The 17352-nt window shown below is 45.6% G+C and overlaps 1 protein-coding gene across 1 annotated transcript in view; it reads left to right on the plus strand.

Annotated features, from left to right (window-relative positions):
* The first annotated feature begins 5204 nt into the window (after window positions 1–5204).
* LOC122400604 overlaps window positions 5205–17352 on the plus strand; it is a 54083-nt gene continuing 41935 nt past the window's right edge. The window contains exons 1-2 of the mRNA XM_043402136.1: window positions 5205–6889; window positions 7852–8047. Of these exons, the coding sequence (XP_043258071.1) occupies window positions 5205–6889; window positions 7852–8044 (1878 nt within the window). The 3' untranslated portion in view covers window positions 8045–8047. The remainder of the gene's footprint in view (window positions 6890–7851; window positions 8048–17352) is intronic.

Genomic DNA, 17352 nt, shown 5'->3' on the forward strand with positions numbered 1-17352 from the left:
GACGCTGCACACAGCTAGCCGCCCACTCATAGACGAACGTGTGTCGCAACGCACCGTGTATCTCTGTTTCACCCTAGCGAGAGAACACTCGGCCAGGCTCGTTCTCTCCGCGGCTGCGGCTGATTTATCGACATGCCCTCGAATTATATGCTGCGGCTCCGGGCAGCTTTCACCGTGGCTCCGCGTGCACGGCTACCACGACGCCGACGTCTCCGCGATCCTTTTGTTTCGTTCGAGCCGATTTCGACACCGACCGATTGTCCTTGCGTCCCCGTCGTCGTAATCGCGCCCGCGTATCGATACGCGTAACGACAACCCGGGGCCTCTGACCCCCGCGCGCGCGCTGGGCCCCGTTGCGTCGACTTTATCGCGACCGGAACGCCACTTTGCCCCGGGAATGCGTCGCGTCTGCAAAAATCGACCGAGGGTGGGTCAACCGGTGATTTACGCGAACGATGCTCGGTCGATCCGGACATTACGAGTCTTAAGCAACACCCGGTGGACGGGGCCCCACGGTCGAAACGTGGAATGGGACCGTTGGGGTCCTACAGTGTTCGAAAACGGCGATTTAGATACGAAAAATTTGAGATATCTTGAGATTATCGATTGAAGGCATTGCAGAGTATGTGTGCATGTGTCGCATGATGTGTAAATTTCAAAGTTATTCATTTAGTTAGTCGCTTGTTAATAATAATTTCGTTAGTTACGTCCGAGTTAGAATTCTGTAGGAACCATTGTATTCAAATATTAAAGGAAAGATATCTTACAAATTATATTTCACCTTAAAAGTGCATAAATCCTTAAAAACAAGTTTATGGACGTTTATTAAAACTGTGAACATTGATTTTGCTTAATAATTTTTATATTATTTTATGTTAAATGAAAATTGAATTGTTTAATTAAAAAAAAAAACGAAATGCATTTTTGTGAAAGTTTTACTGCTGCATAACATTTTTAATTATATAATGTATGTAAATAATGAAGAAAATAATAGAAAATAGGATTAATAAGAGTAAGATTCGCTAATTTTAAAGTTATATTATTTGAAAAGTAGTAAAATGTAGCAATTGATTTTTAGAGAAACCATAGAAATGTTCTATTCCAAAAACCTACGATAACTACATACTAAAATTGGTACTTTTTGATTGCCTGTATATAAATTTTGATCAATTGTTTTTATTCTAAAATAAAGTGTGTAGCTTTCTGTGCAAGATTCATACAGTACTAAATAAACTCATTTTAATATCATTATTTCCTAGAAAGAGAAATATGGACTGCTAAAACAGATTCCCAAGAAAAATAGAAACATCGAGTTTCTGAGAAAAAGTTAACCTATTTAAACAATTTCTAGGAATAAATAATGTTTCAAATGAAGATCCTTAAGGATTTAGAATGATTGGAGATGGTAAAAAATTGGGCCTTTTCGCGTCTATGTCGTCGTTTTTGAACACTGTGGATCGCTGGGATTCTCAGAAACGTGCTAGAGCCTTTATAGTTCCACGAAAATGGGACTGGAAAGTGCAATTGTTGGAGCGATATGATAAGTGAATATTCCTGTACTTTCGGGATACACAGTGGACGTGGAGTAGTAGAAATGGAATTATCGGGACGCTAGAACTGTCGAAAATACGGTGAAACAACCGTGGTTGTGTGATAATGGGACCAAAAGGTGCAATTATCGAAATTCGTGCGATTATCGGGGTAATCGATTCAGTGAGAAGTCCCATTTGGACGATACCGGGTGGACTAAGCGAATTGGTACAAGCTGCTTTCTCCGGAAATTGTGAGAGTCAATGGACTCTTATGTAATATATTTGTGGCTCAACATTTTTATAATTACTATTACCAATTAGAAATATTTGGAAATCGAAACGTCACATTTTTATGGGAACATATTGCAACTTAACTTATCGGTTTAGTAGAAAAAATTTAAAAAATTACAGAAATTTAATCTGCATCTCACCTCCTCTTGAGCAGTGAAAATCTATATAATATGTGTATATAAATTTTAATTTTTCAAAAAATTTAAAAAATAAATAAAACTAACTTCTAAATTGGAAGGAACACATAAGACACACGGGAATACTAAAGGCTAAAATAATGCTGTATAAAGCAGTGTAAGAATCTTCGTATATTGCCCGTAAGCCACAAAAGTAATCGGTAATTGTTTGATTTTCTAATCATAAATATTAAAAAAACTATCGAGTAGCTGAACAGGATGACTAAACTTCAACTAAACCAATGTCCCTAAGTACTTGCACTCTCCTTGCAAAGCCTCGAAATGAAACAGTCTCCGAGACAGATCGTTTACCTTAACCAGGCGTTTCGAGAATCCTGCAAACGAAAGAACCGATTCCAGGGATGCCAGAAGTCGCACGTTCGCTTCATCCCCGGGAGAGAGATGTCTCCGGTGAACCTTGAAAGAGGATTCCCTGGCGCGATCGCTCGCACTCCCATCGATTCGAAACGGCCGTGGCCGGCGTGTATCAGATACAATGCGATCCGTCTGTTCCCGTATCGCGTAATCGCCTTATCACGAGGGGGGAACACGCACGCCGCGAAGGAACGTAACGGTTTCCTGCGTTCGATCAAAGCACCGTTCCCAGGGAAAAATTCCAATACAAATTTGCATCGAACGGCGCGCCGCTAGAATCCGCCGTGAAAGCTTATGTGTGTAGCGACGGGATTCAGCCGCGCACCGGCCACGGGAACACCGGGGGAAAAGGGGGATTCGCCGGCCGTGTAGGAGAATGCAGGACAGAGGAGTGTGTCGAATAACTTCCTAGAGGCGCGCCTGTCACGACGCCCCGGGTCATTGGTCACCCCGTCCTTATCTGCGGCCGGCTGTGCGGGCCATCTTTGAAGGCCCCTTTCAGACGGCTCGATTTTCACCGCGCGATTTCATTATCCCCCCCGATATCCCCGCCACGTAAGGCCCCACTGAATGGTCCTTTCACACGGCCGGGCGATAAATTGCGCCCGGGGTATCGTCAGAACACGCGGGGGCCCAGGGAGGATCGGACGCGCTTCCGCGTGAGTCCCAAACCGAAGGTCTCACGTCTCGATGATTCATCTGACCGGTGACGCGCGTGTTTTCCGTCGCACGGTGGACCGTGGACTGGCAATGGGGGTTTTTTGGGACTCACTCTGGACTACCAGGGTGTATGGTGTAATCTCGACCGGAGTGACGCAACTTCGAAAGTAGCGGGTTTTTTTATCCATTGGTTCGAGTAGTCCCTGTCACGGTGACTCTTGAATCTAAGGGAACCGGGGGCCTAATGTCATCGCGGAGGCAGTGCGCGATCTTTCATCCAGTCATCGCTTTGATCTTGGTCGGGCTGAACGCGGGGACTAGGACAGTAGTTCAGTAGTTAGATCTGGTTACACCTGATATCTACCGACTTGGAGATTAGAGTCTCGTGCAGTGAGATTTTCCTATTTTTTATTAACGTGGAGGAGCATCAATATTAGTGAAATTTGTATTTATTGAGTTAAAACTTGCCAGCGAGGAAAAATATACATCATATATCATCGGTGAGATTCTTCGATAAGATTTCTAAGATTTCTTTTACTTGAAATTTTCATCTAGGGAGGGCTGGGTTAGGTCAGGGATTCGATAAACCATTTGTCATTGCTTCTATACATCACGAGTCTATAATCATAATACATGTAGAAGTCTATAACTTTAATTATTCATATCTTTAAAACTACCAGATAACTGCGGCTAATATTTAGTAGACAAACTTAACAATATGTACTCTATCATCCTACAAATTATTGAAATCGGTGCGTCACCGCTGCTGACCACCAACATCCACCCTTCTAGCAAAGGAAAAACGCTCCTCAGTGATTCCCAAAACAAAAGTCTGAACGACTCAACGCGTTGAAAATTGTTGGCTTAAGGTAATTAAACATGTGATTGCACAATAAACGATACATACTACATGGAACACAAAAACTCTATTCTTTTTGGGGCACGCTCAACGTCATATCCTGAGTATGCAGGGGATAACACGCCCCCCGATCCAAAAGCTGGAAATCGCGATTGAAATTCCAACAGAAATATTACCGAGTCGATATCCCTGGCCAAGCTACGATCCGGATTACCGAGAGTGTTGCCTCGAAACGTCCAGCCGCAATCGCAAAACAATCGTCACGGTGTTCCATTCCGCGTGGAAGGAAAGCGATAATTGCCACCGCGGTACGTTTCAATTGCAGTCGTGGCGACCGCGATTTATATAATCGCGTCTGCAATATCCGATACGTCGAAACATCAGGTAACACGGAAGCATCGGGCCGGTAGATCGCTTCTGGAGCACACCCCGTTCCCAAGCGTTGTACGGCACCGCGGAATTTCCGTGCAGATCGGCATAACCGTGAAGCAATTCGTCCGGGGGAATCGTTTAATGCGGACCGCGCGATGGCTCGACGGGCCGAGTCACGATCGGTTACTTTCCTCCGTCGAGATACACGCTTTGGAGAAATCCGAAACAATCGGCGGCACCGCCCATTTACGTACACTTCGGCCGGGTGTACGCTCGTTAGGTAACCAGGCTTCGAGATACCCGGATCGTCGGCTTTAATCGTCGGTTACGCTGATGATGATGCGAACGCCACAAGGAAGTAACGGGAAACGGGCCCTCCTTCGTTTTCATCCGAGGTGAATTTCACGCGCGCGTTCGTTCCGCGAGACCGAAATCCACGACGATCGGTAGTCCAGGAACATCTACCTACGAGCGAACAACTCCCATTAGGCGACCGGAAGGTCCAAGGTCGAATTCCTCGTCAACGATTCAACCCTTTAAATAATAACCCAAAATTTGCTAAAAGAGCATTTAATTTAATTTTTAAGTAATTGTGCCGGGCATTCCAATAATTTAATATTGGAATACTCGAAAATTTTGATTTTTCTTTTAGCTGTGTGCTTTGTGAATAAAAGAAACGTTTCTCCTTTCGTTGCTTGATTACAATTACCATTTACGATAAAAACATGGGGTTGAAAACACAACGCGAACGTTTATAAGATGGACGAAGCTAACGAATGACGGTGTTTGATTTGCAGATGGAGCATAGAAGCGCGGCGTCCGACCAGCAGGAGCATCAGTAGCGATCAGCGATCGTCGGGGCCCTGAGTGGGCCCACTCGACGGGGACGTCGTCGCCGGGGCCCGTGCTCCCGAGGGTGGGCGGCGTTGTAGCGCCGTGATGGCCGCGACCGACGGTCAGATCGTGGTTGCGGCGGCACGATGGGCCGAGGAAGCGACGTACCTGCGCGAATTCGTTTCCAAGTATCGTCTGCCGGCGGTGATCAAGATCACGAAGGGCCAGTATGGCGGGCTGGGTGTGCCGACCTTACCCGCGCCCAGTCTGCAGAGTACGGCGCTGCTGGTGTCCGCGGGACGTCGACGAAAAATCGTGGCCCAAGCGGTGAAGATCAAGGAGGGGCGCAGGGTAGTGGGCGTGGGCCCCAGATTGGCGATCCCGGACTCGTACGCGGGCTACTTCGAGATCCTGAGCGAGGAGGGTAGAGCGGTGAGGGGCATCGAGTCGGTGAACGAGCTGTGTCGACGCTGCCCGGACGAGGGAGCCCTGGTGCGGGAGACGGTGCGCGGAATCGCCTGCAGAGTGGACGACGATTCGGGGATAGTGGTCCCGGAGGGCACGAGGACCCTTGCAGCGGGCGAGACCATCGTGACGGCGGGCGAGGTCAGCTTGCCGGGCCGCGGTAGATTTCTGCGGTGCGTCGACTGTCGGGGCGATAGCGTTCTGCTCGCGATGGACCAGCGGGGACGCTTCAGCGCGCTCGCGCGCGAGGACAACATCAGCGGCGTCCACACGGCCAGAGCACTGCTGAGCAAGCGTCTGCCATTGACCGTCAGACTGGTGCACGGTCAGCCGCCCAGGGGATTGAAGTCGTCCTCGCAGTTCGTCCCGGAGCTCAGGCTGCTGTCCACGTTCGAGGAAGAGCACGTGTTCGCGTTGCCGCTGCAGAGAGAGGGCGCCGCGGTCGCGTTGCCGCTCGCCGCTCCGCTGAAGCTGGTCAAGGCGAGGAACGAGGAGGCGCTCAGGTCCATGCAGGAGTTCACGAGGCTCGTGGAGCGCGCTTCACGCCTCGTCGCTGATGTGGCCGACCGCGCGCACGTTCTCGACGGCCGTCTGGGCGAGAGCAAGCCCTCCAGGCAGACCAGAAGCGGATCCGGATTTCTCAGGCGGTCGTCGACCAATTCGGACAACGGTCCGCTCAGCCACCACAGGAACAACGCGAGCCATCATCATCATCACCATCATTATCACAGCAATGGGCACCAGGCGTCCTCGGGTCACGCGGGATACCGAGACGAGAACCGCGTACCGCCCTCGGCCTGCACCGAGGAGTACGACGAGATCGATCAGATCTACGACTACGTACGTGGGTTTGCGCCTCTACCCAAGAGCGTCAGGTCACCCTACGAGAGCCCGCTGCCCGGGACACAGGGCTCCAGCCCGCCGTTGACGCCCGTCACCGTCACGATCGCGCCCCTGCTGGACGATAGACCGGAACCGCCGCCCATAGAGACGATACCGACCAAGAAGATCCAGGCGGAGAAGAGGACGAGGCGCGCCGTCAAAGAGGCCCCGCAGCCCAGAGTCGAGAAGCCGCCATTAGCCAAGCTGTACGTGAAGAACAGCGGCACTCACAGGGGACGCCCGTTGATGAGGCAAAAGAGCGCGTCGCCGTTGAAGGAAACGCCGCCGGGTTACAAGGGTGGCTCGCCGCTTTTCAACATCCGATACAAGAGCCTGACGAACCTCCAACAGGCCATGGAGCTCGACGGGACGCTAGACTCCAGCCATTCCGGGGGTAGAACTTCGGGGGACTCCGGTGCTGGTGCTAAGCTGCCGGAAAAAAGGTATAAGGTTTAGTCAACGACTTGGTGCATCGACCAGAGGTTAAAAAAGCATTGGGTAGTTTTGTGGTTTGGGTGTATGTATCATAGACAGATGATTCTGACGAGTAGATTGTTTGGTCCGTATAATTCTCATCAGAAAACTCCATTCTTGCATTCTTACCAGTCACGTTACGTATAGTATGGAACAAAATGATAGCACACCCTGAAAATACACTAGTTGCTTAATTTGAAAAGATTATTTTATTATGCTTTATATAGTTAGAGTGTTTAACCCTTCGACTACGGTCGATTTTGACGCAAGCACAAGTTGTGTGCGGAAATCATTCTCACGCCTTGAACAACATACAAGTTGAACGCTCATAGGAGAAAGATATCTTACTAAAATTAGAAATACGTTGCCTCATAAAAGAGACTAATCATTTGACCGGTCATGGCAGAAATGGGTATACATGAAGCGTCGGTAGGTTTAGTGTTAACTCTTTGAAATTGTTTTCCTTTAACAAACACAGCTTTGACCAGTTATACTGAACAGTTCTCGATTATATTAATATCAGGGGAACACGTTCAACAACATATACAATTTTTACTTAAATTACAAGGAATGCTATCTTTTTGTCGCGTACTATAGTAGTAGGATCTCCATATTCGTGAAAGATACACTTTATTGTATTCGTGGTGAATATTCTGTTGGATAATATTTTGTTCCAAACTAACGAATTACAAATTACTTTATATGGAAATTTAAAATGCATCTGTTATAGTATCACGAAAAATTTGTCACAGAAGTAACACGTTGAATTTTGCGCTAAGCAGACGAGGATTCTTGCAGCAAATACCGTTCGAAGTGTCGATCAGCGTGGAAATCGAGTACCCCATCGTTCTCGATTCACAATGGCGGGCTTCGAACGGTATTATAACGACACGTAGCTAATCCATGATGAAATTGTTCGTCGTCCACGCAGATCGCGGCGTTTGAGCAGACCGCGTTCGCTGACGAATTTAGTGTGGGAGCTCCGCGGCGGAAGTGGTCTTGGCTGCACGAGACCGGAAACCCCTCCACCTACCACAGCAGCACCATTGCCTCCGACTAAATGCGGACCACGTCTGGCTGTCACCGTGGTGGCACCCCGACGTGTCGGCACGCTCTACCTCTAACTCGTAAGTACCACCTTACATATCTTTCCTCGGACCTCTCATCCTCTTCTCCAGGTTTAGACTCGGCATTTCTCGTCTTTCCATAGAAACACTTGTTTCAAACAATATCGAACGAGCTAGGCTATTTCGAATCAACCGTTTAACCCTTAAGTGCAATGTAATTATTTGAAAATTTATGTAATCCTCCATTAGTTCATTATTTTTTAAATGCTTTAAAGGAAGGTTGATTCCCATTTACCAAACTTAACATTCAGTAAAATAATTCAGTTAAGATCGAGAGTTCACTTAAGGGTTAAAGGTACCCCAGTCAGAGGTTAGTAAACGCAATAATACAATTTCGAAGTCTGCATAAATTGTAAATTCAAGTGTAATCCTCCTAAGCCATCCGCCATTGCATACCAGCGTCGATAAGTACACGGGTAGAACTTAATTCCAGTTCGATAAATCTCCCATTAAATCGCAATCAGGATCGGAACGAAATTGAATTAACGATTTAGTTTCACGACTCGAGAATGAATAGTACCCTCGAGTCGTTTGTTCTCCTAATCGGTTACAACCGCGCAAACACCGGTGCTACGAATCCCGTCGTTAAGCTGGCGTTTTTTGTCCCGGTCGAGCACTTTGTCGCCTCGTAAACGTCGCGTAAAAAGAGGCGATTGCTGAAATCCACTTTTAACGCGATCACGTCGTGAGATCCGTTTCCCGGTCGCTGTTTTATCGACGGGGAGGATACGTCGAGACGCCAGGACAATCCGCGGACGCGATCGTCCAGGAAGGCTTACCGGTTACGGCGCAGTTAGAGAGTACTTTGTCCGGGGAATCGTTAAATTTACAGGACCCAACCCGGGGCGATCTTTTAACGAAGCATTTTACTGGCCGTTATAAAAGGCGGGCAGGTGTTTCCCTATTGCTGGCGAGTCCTTATTCGTTTAATCGTTCCTGCTCAGGCCCCCGATCGTCATAACCGCGTCTAGGAAGCGCACCTGTGCCACGCAGGAAGAGCTCGGTCTTATTGCGAATTATTGTTGGTTGGCTTCCGAGGCTACGTCCGCGGGAATAGAAAACGACTCCAGTTCTCCTATTCGTTTTAGCGAAATGTGAATTTTCGTAATTATAGCGACCGCTGGGAGAACGTAACGCGATGTCCGGGTGCGTTTAATTGCTTTTCATTTGCTGGAACTCGACCGTGCACGGGTGGACTTTGCATACGTTCTTTACGACGATACACAACGCGTTGTCCCATCGACAAAAATTGAAAAATTGTCCCTTCTGTTGATAAAGACAGAATTTATAGACACGTTTTACGACCCATTAGAACCCCTACAAAGTAGCAAATAAATGAGAGAATCAAGAGGTTAGTTGACATTTGTCGTTAGTGAAAGATAGTTGCTTTTCTATTGTATGATAATTTGTTGTTTGAAATGGAATCTGCTGCGAGAAGTATGTATTTGGATTATGTTTTATTCGGTTGGTTATTGTTTTGATTCTTTTTTAGAAGAATAATTTTAAAATACTCCTCAATCCTTTTCATTAACTTTTACTGTATTCTTCATTATTATGTTTGTTTATCTTTGTGAACGATTTAGTCATCGTCCATTCTTCTGTCCTTGTTGTTTCCGACCAAGATACTGTTTATAAATATTGACAATGATGGAAACAGAAGACATAGTTTATTCGGATTAATTCGTCGAACAAACTTGTGTATGCAACAATTGCGTACGAGGCTCTGTACTACCCCTAATTTTGACTATTTCTCATTGTAAAAATCTGTGAATCTTACTGAAAGAGTAATAAATATATACGCGAAACGGCAGTGTAAGAACTTGTATAGTTTCTTTATAAAAAAAATACCAAAGAGTACATAAAAAAAACGCGTTTTATAGCAGAAGACCGCCTTAACTGTATGCTTGACCCCATCCCTAATAATAATCAAGAACCTAAGAAGTGGACGGTTCTCCTTGCCTCTCGCGTCGTTTATTTTGCAAAGAACCTCCTAAAATCGTTGGTCGATCGATGGATGAACAGTTTCCCCGACTGTGGAAATTAGCGAGATCTGGCTGATCCTGACTCCTGTTCCTTTAACCGGAGCGAGAACTACTGTGGTGAAAGAGAGAAACCCGTGACCAGGGAACAGGGAGGGGCAGGAGATAATGAGAGAATCAGAAAACGAGAGAAAGACGGACGGAACGGGAGATAGCCTGAACGGGCAGATCGCGGAGCTGGACAGCCTCGGGATACGTAACGTCATCCTCGCTCGGTGCAGCGATATAATAGCCCTGGTTTGCCTCGGAGCCGCTCCGTGAGCGGAATTAAACGAGAGCAGGTTCAACGGCTGAACAAACCGTGGCTTCCGGTCACCGGTTCCCCTACCCGCCCGCCAGGAACTCGATCGCGTATTACGAAAATTACGATTACTCGGGGGAGAAACCGGGCCCCTCGTCCACCGATTAACCGTCCCGGGAATCCAACGTGGATACGTAGTCTTCCTCCTCGGGAACCCCGGACGGTAGTCGCCGACGACGAGGAGCAAACGCAAGTCGCCGTCTCGAGGGGAAAAGTGATTGGTCACGGGTAGCTTCGAAGATACAGAGAATCACTATTATTTTCCTAGAGCAACGTCCGACACTTGTTACTCGGTAATAGGCAACTTTGTTGACGTAGCACGAGATAAATAATCCAGACGCTGCGAGCCTCGATGCACCGCGTGACATTCGTTGCTCGATATCGTAGTTAACGTCGGCGATGCAGCGACAGCAAACGTAATCCAGCTATTAGTTTTACTGTTCTGGATCCAGGTGCCTTAATCTTGACTGGCTCAGTCTATCGAGCTCCTTAATCCCAGCGTTTAAACGGCTGTCGCTCGCCAGCCAACTTTAAGACCACGTACTTATGATAACAGGTATTTCGAGATACGTTTCGATTAATATTTAGCCTGGCATTAACGCAGTGTTTCAAATTGATACTTCCACTTTATGTTTTTGTCGAGTGCGGAATGATACTCGACTTCTCGTCGCTAACAGACGCGTCCAACAAATTTTACGCGATAGTAAACGCTTGGGAGCGGGTTATAAAGATGTCGAAACCGACATTAACGAAACACGTACTATTGGGAGATGAGATGATGGCACACGATCCACCTAATCCCCTACGTTCCTTAGGTTCTTGGTTTTTATTGGGCAAGTCGAGCCAAGCCCCTAAGAACCTAAACAGTGGAGAGGATTAGCTTGAGCATACGGATGATTCCCTTTGCTAAGAGTAATTTTTTGGGGCGAAAAAAGGTTCAATATCGACGGGACAAACGGTTACAGAAGGGAAAGACCACTTCGAGTCTTTGCAAGGTGATTTCTTGAAATTATCTGGAGAACTAATAATTTTTTGCCATGATACCTTAATAATTTTTTTACGTAGAGTGGACAGGAGAATAGAGCTGTGCAACAAAAAATGTACATTTCCATTTAAGGAAAGGATGCAATTCTTAATAGCACATGCACTGTTCAATTTGAAAAAATCTACGATCCTACAGATGTAGTGCTCTTCGAGCTATTTACCTTTCTTCTTTAGCATTTTTTCGTAAATGCATTAATAACGGAGTTATGACCTGAAACAATTGCATGGACCATCTTGTATATTGCAGGTTCATAACTTCAATTATTTATATTTCTAAAATTATTGAATATCTTTAATATTTTAGACATACCATTAGAAACATATACAGGGTGTTCGGCCACCTCTGGGAAAAATTTTTCGAGAAATTGAAAAGTTTCAAATCATTCTGGAAAAATTATTTTCGGCTGCGGGGATCAATTACAATCATTTTTGGTCAATAGACATATCCTGGAAATCCTAACCATTTTCGAGGAAAAAATTCCTTTTCGAAAATATAATTTCAGGTCAGAAATGTCACTCCTAAATATTGTGCATATCTTTAAAACGTCATAACTTCTGAACGGATTGAAGGATTTTCATGTTTCAAAAGGCAAATAACGCGTATTTTAGTGAAGAATATGTAGAAATTCTAACACGATTGAAAAAGTTGTTCCTTGACCCCATAATGTGAGAAAAACCACATAAAAATGGTCCAATTTTCAAACAGCCATAACTCCTACAATAGTAAATATATTTAAATGAAACTTTTTTCTGAACTAGAGATCATGGTTACCTACAAAAAAGTATTAAACAACTTTCCTATAGGGCGTCAAACAAAATTACTAAAAATCAAAAACCTATCATTTTGCAAAGCCCCGTTGAAATCGAAGTTGGACAATTGAGGTCCCTTCCTCGTAAGTTTCATAAAAGAATGCTCATAATCCGAAAGTGTCCACTATTCCGATATCCCTGAAAACAGTAAAAATTTCGCGTATGTGGGTGACGTAGCAGTAAACGCGTCGAGCGTCTTCTAAAACGCGCCAAATCTAGAATCTCTGTTACTCGCTGGAAGGAATGGCGGCACGGTGGGGGGGAAGGCCGGCAGCTTTTTCCTCCGTCAGCAGTCACCCGATCCCCTTTAACCAGTTGAACGCACCCGAGACACGCCTCTCCCCGTGAAGGATCCTCAAGGACACCGTTTCCTGCTTAATTAATTAACCGCCGACCGACGTCGGTGCGTAGCTCGCCGTATCCCCTGCATTTTGACCGAGACCGACACCTCGTAATCTTCAACTGTCGCGTTCCCTGGTGGTACCACGATGCGTGAGCACGCAGAGGACCCAAGCACGAAAGCGCCTGCGGCTAGCCGCAACCCAGCAGCCTCGACGCGGAGTAATTTCGAATGAAACGCTCGAGAGCCGGACGCTCCTACGGGAGGCGTTAACGAATTTGCGTACGCGGGGCTAATGAGATTCGCGGGGCCATTTGGGCTACCCTCGATGGAGTTGTTCTCGCGCCTCGTCAGGGTGTTAGTGTCCCGTGATGGATGGGAAAACTTGGTGAGTTTATGGGAGGGAACTCGTGTCGGTTCCGATGGAGAAGTCTTATTCGGTGTACACGTGTCGAGAATCGGCTAAACGCAAATTCGAAGTTAGATATTGGGTCAATTCACTTGGTCGACTAGGTAATTTCGTATTAACTTTGCTGTAATTAGGTAGTAATGGAAGTAGGTCCCTGTTGAGTGGATATTGTTTTGGGCCTCCGCGAGGACATAAGAGGAAGTCGTTAGTGGAAATGATAAATCAACGAGATGGATAGTGTATTTGCTAGTTGGGTGTCTTCTATCCTGATATCAGTGTAATGGACTCGTCGATTAGGCTATCTAGTTGAGCCTTGGACACTAGAAAGTACCTAACCTATAATTTCTATAACCTTTTGGGTCCGAATGGACCTGGTGAATTCTATGTGACATCCGTCATCTTAACAGCAAGTAGTATTATTGTGGAGTTCTGTTAGTAGACGCCGAGATATTGAGTAGTCGGTCGAGCGCTTGTGAGAGAAGCAAGAGCGTAGCCCTCTGGTGGTGAATACGGGAATAAATCATCTTTGTTACAAAAATGATTTATAAATAAACATATCGAGTTAAGGAAAAGAACGCTTCCTCTAGGATCTTTTCTGAGTCTAGAAAATAGTTGAGGCCAAGGCCAACCCATTGGTCGCGTATTCCAGGAGGATCCTCGCTTAAGCACCACTGGTTCTCTAACAATTAGGAAAGGATCTATGCCCGCGGCCATAACCTCACAGATTGTGGGATGCTGTTACCCAAGGCGTCGCCTGGCGACGACGTTGATTGATATCGACAAATTCTACGACACGTTCGTGCGATTACCTCGCGCCCGGGGTACTCTGTGGATTTCTGAAACGTGGCATTACGGATGGAAATCTCTCGGCTTCCTCTTTTCTGGCCCCGAGACGCTCGATCCTATTGGTCACGATCGGTGTTTACAGACGATCCTCGTTCCGTCGGATCGACGATCGCTGCCTCGCGTGCCGTTGACCGGATCTAAAGGTTCGAAACTTGGGCCTGGGCATCCTACCCGTGGGCCTGATGGTCTAATAACCCGATCATCGACCATTCATCGCCTAGAACACGGTCGATAGAAGGCAACTATGTTACGGCAGGATGATTCCTGTAATACCATCGATGGCCTTATAAACGTACGATGTTGTTTCAATCTCACGAACGGATAGTTTACCGTCGATTCGTGTAGTCTGCATAGAGGAACATAGTTGACTTTGCTGAACAGAAGCACTCGTGCCTTCCAACTCTGGGAATCCTTTGACAGCTTCCTTCACACGTTGACGTTGCATCGATCGTGTCTGTCCAAATGAATTAACATAATTGCTTCGACTTTCACTACAAAATGAACTTCTAGAAAATAGTATAAATGAAAAATTACTCCTTCCTCTCATGAACAGGAAGTTGGTATCACGAGGAGAAAAGCGTTATCGCTAGTGTCTTGTATCGATGACAGAATTATTTAGCTTTAAGAGTCGTCCTACGTATCCATGACCTTTTAGTTTAGATTTGAGAAAACCACTAAAATGGCTGAAAATAAGAGCAATTTTCAAGAATTTTTGGGGGGTAACTTTGAAAATTGCCTTTATTTTCAGCCGTCACAGTGGTTTGCCCCCTTAAATCAAGAGAGGGACACCCTTCATCGAACTCGTTTTATGGTTTTAAGTTTTACGTTCCTTTATGCACCGTTTTTGTCAAATAGTTATCACAATCTTAAATAATACATACATATAGACACATAGGAAAGTTAAACTCGTCTATCCATCCCCGACACCTTACAACTGTTAGACTGGACTGTGCAGGAAACCCTGGTTCCCGACCAACCAATCACTCGCGATGTTTCTTCTTGCTTATACGTGGATAGCAATTTCCTCCCGCGGAGTTAAGACATCGATTCCACGGTGTCATACGGACGATGGAGGCTTCTTATGGGATCCCATGCTCGCCGAGCGGAACGTTACCCGTGCACGAGCGCCGTTCGATAGTTCCTAATCGATTGATTAAGTAATTAACTGGCAGACGTTCGATGTTCCGTCGAAGCTAGTGCGAGTATTTACGTGTAGAACGTTTTATGGGCGACACCACAGGTTTAGCGAATCGATGGAACTGTCATGGCGGCGAGCACTTGGCTTTACGTACTTCTTTCTACTTGGGTGCGTCGAATCGATCTTGGACAAAGAACTTTGAAACAAGCCGATGTTGGAACGAAAAAACATACGGTGTATCTCTAAAAACTGACAACACGTTTTATATGTAAAAAGTGTACGTTTTCTTAAAAATAGTTATGTTGAAACACTGTGCTTCCTAGTGCTGGAACTCTTCTATCATACAACATATACAATTTTTCGAATATTGATTACGATTTCGAAGTGAAAGAAACGAGACATTGACTATCGAAGACCAAAAAAATGTAAAAAAACGTCGATGTTCATCAAGATTTATAGTAGAACGCTTCCTTAACCCTTAAGTGGATTATTGGATTTGTTTGTTTTATTTCGTTTTGATCTCCAAAGATTCTGAACATATTGTACGAATATATTTTAGTTTTCTCTAAAATTACAATTTAAATAGCAAATGGTAACTAATTTTATGAATGACGAATATAGTCGTCATGACACAAAATACTGCCATTTCTCTATGACGAATACAGTTGTCAAACACAGCTGACTGGTTAATATATGTCAATGTAATTATTTGAAAATTGATCTGATCCTCCATTAGTTCATTATTTTTTACATACTCTAAGGGAAAGTTGATTTCCATTTACCAGTTTGGTAACAATCAATATTAAGTAAAATAATTCAGTTGTGCCATTTAAGGGTTAAACTCGCTAAGACGATGAATTGTAAAATAAAAGTATTAAAGTATATTGCATAACCAATCGAAGGAAAGAATATTATCTCACAAACAATGGACAAAGCGAAGGAGTTAATTTTCTTCGCAAGGACGTCTTGTCGTAACATGGCGTAGAGACGTGTCCCTTGTGGCTCAGCCTTGTCACGATTCCGTTTAAACCCGACCCTTCCTCTGCTTCCAACCACCCTCGATGCAATATTCTAGCCAACGTCGGGTGGAACAACTGCCCTTATACGATGGATAACGACGCGAAACCCGTGTAACGCGAGAGCGACAAACGTGGAACAACGATCGACGGGGATGTCGCAACGCGGTCGCGGATTCAGCGTCCGTTGCAGCTGGTTTTCACTCTTGTGCCCGAATTCATGCATATTTATCGCATTACCGGGTGTGCATTGCATGCAAATTACGGTACGAGAGAGTCCCCGGCTCGTTACCCGGTGGGCAACTCCGTCCCATTGTCTGCCTACATATTTTCTGGCTGGAAGCCAGATGATGCCGTCGCGGCATAGTTCACCGTCTGCTGTCTCGGAGACGCGCTTCCCTCTTGAGTCACGCGACTTTTTCACCCATTTACGAGCACACGAGCCGCGACTGGGATGCAGGAAGAAGAATCGAGAATAATAGGAAGCGAGACGACGCGGACGTAGAAGCGGAGGAGGAGGAGGATGCCACCTAGGCAGAGGAGGGCCTCTTTTCAGGGAACGCGCCGCCACCCACGATTTTAGACGCGATTTTTCGCGTTTAGAGACGTGGGTGCGCCGATAGGTCTCGTTTGGGACGACAGTACCGTTCAGACTTCGCTGAAAGGACGCGGTTAATTAATTGTTCTCCGCCGGGCTCCGCGTCGCCGGGGATAAGCCATCCGATGTCACGATTTATTATTTGTCGTTAACCCCTCGACTTACGATTTAATTCGCGATTGTGCCTGGACACGAAATTCCTTGCACGCCGGAAGAAACGTTCGATCTACCCTTATTCGTCGACCAGAACGCTGTTTCTTAACTCCTTAAGGGGTAACACTGTCTAGACTTTTCTGTGCTTTTTTTTAGTGATAGGTAGGCCATTTTGTACTGAGATTTTGCAGATATATTTATTATTCATCTTACAAGCATGTACAGTATTTTTTTCGTCGAAAAATATTAAATATTCTGGGAGTTATAACTTAATGGCTGTTCTGATAAAGGTGCTCCACTGGCTCTTCAAAGTATCTTCATTAGAAAGGGTGCAAAGTCAAGTTTCGAATTTCTATTTTTTAATCTTTCTTTTGCCTTTACTGTATTAACAAAAAATAGTAAAACCCAAATATTTTCAAAAATGCTATTACTGAATAGATCTAATTTTACGAGAAGAGTAAGATTTCCATATATCGTTCGTTAATTTTGACTCTCCTGTAAATATTGAATTAAACGACAGGAATCGTCAGTTTGGTAGACAATAATTAACCGACGAACGGCTTCGTGTGTACTGTGCATTAACAAGTCCGGTTTGAACTCGTGTTTTGTCC

This window comes from Colletes gigas, unplaced genomic scaffold, assembly GCF_013123115.1.
Source record: "Colletes gigas isolate AHSC1104 unplaced genomic scaffold, ASM1312311v1 Colletes_gigas_Sc00019, whole genome shotgun sequence".
Classification (NCBI taxonomy): domain Eukaryota; kingdom Metazoa; phylum Arthropoda; class Insecta; order Hymenoptera; family Colletidae; genus Colletes; species Colletes gigas.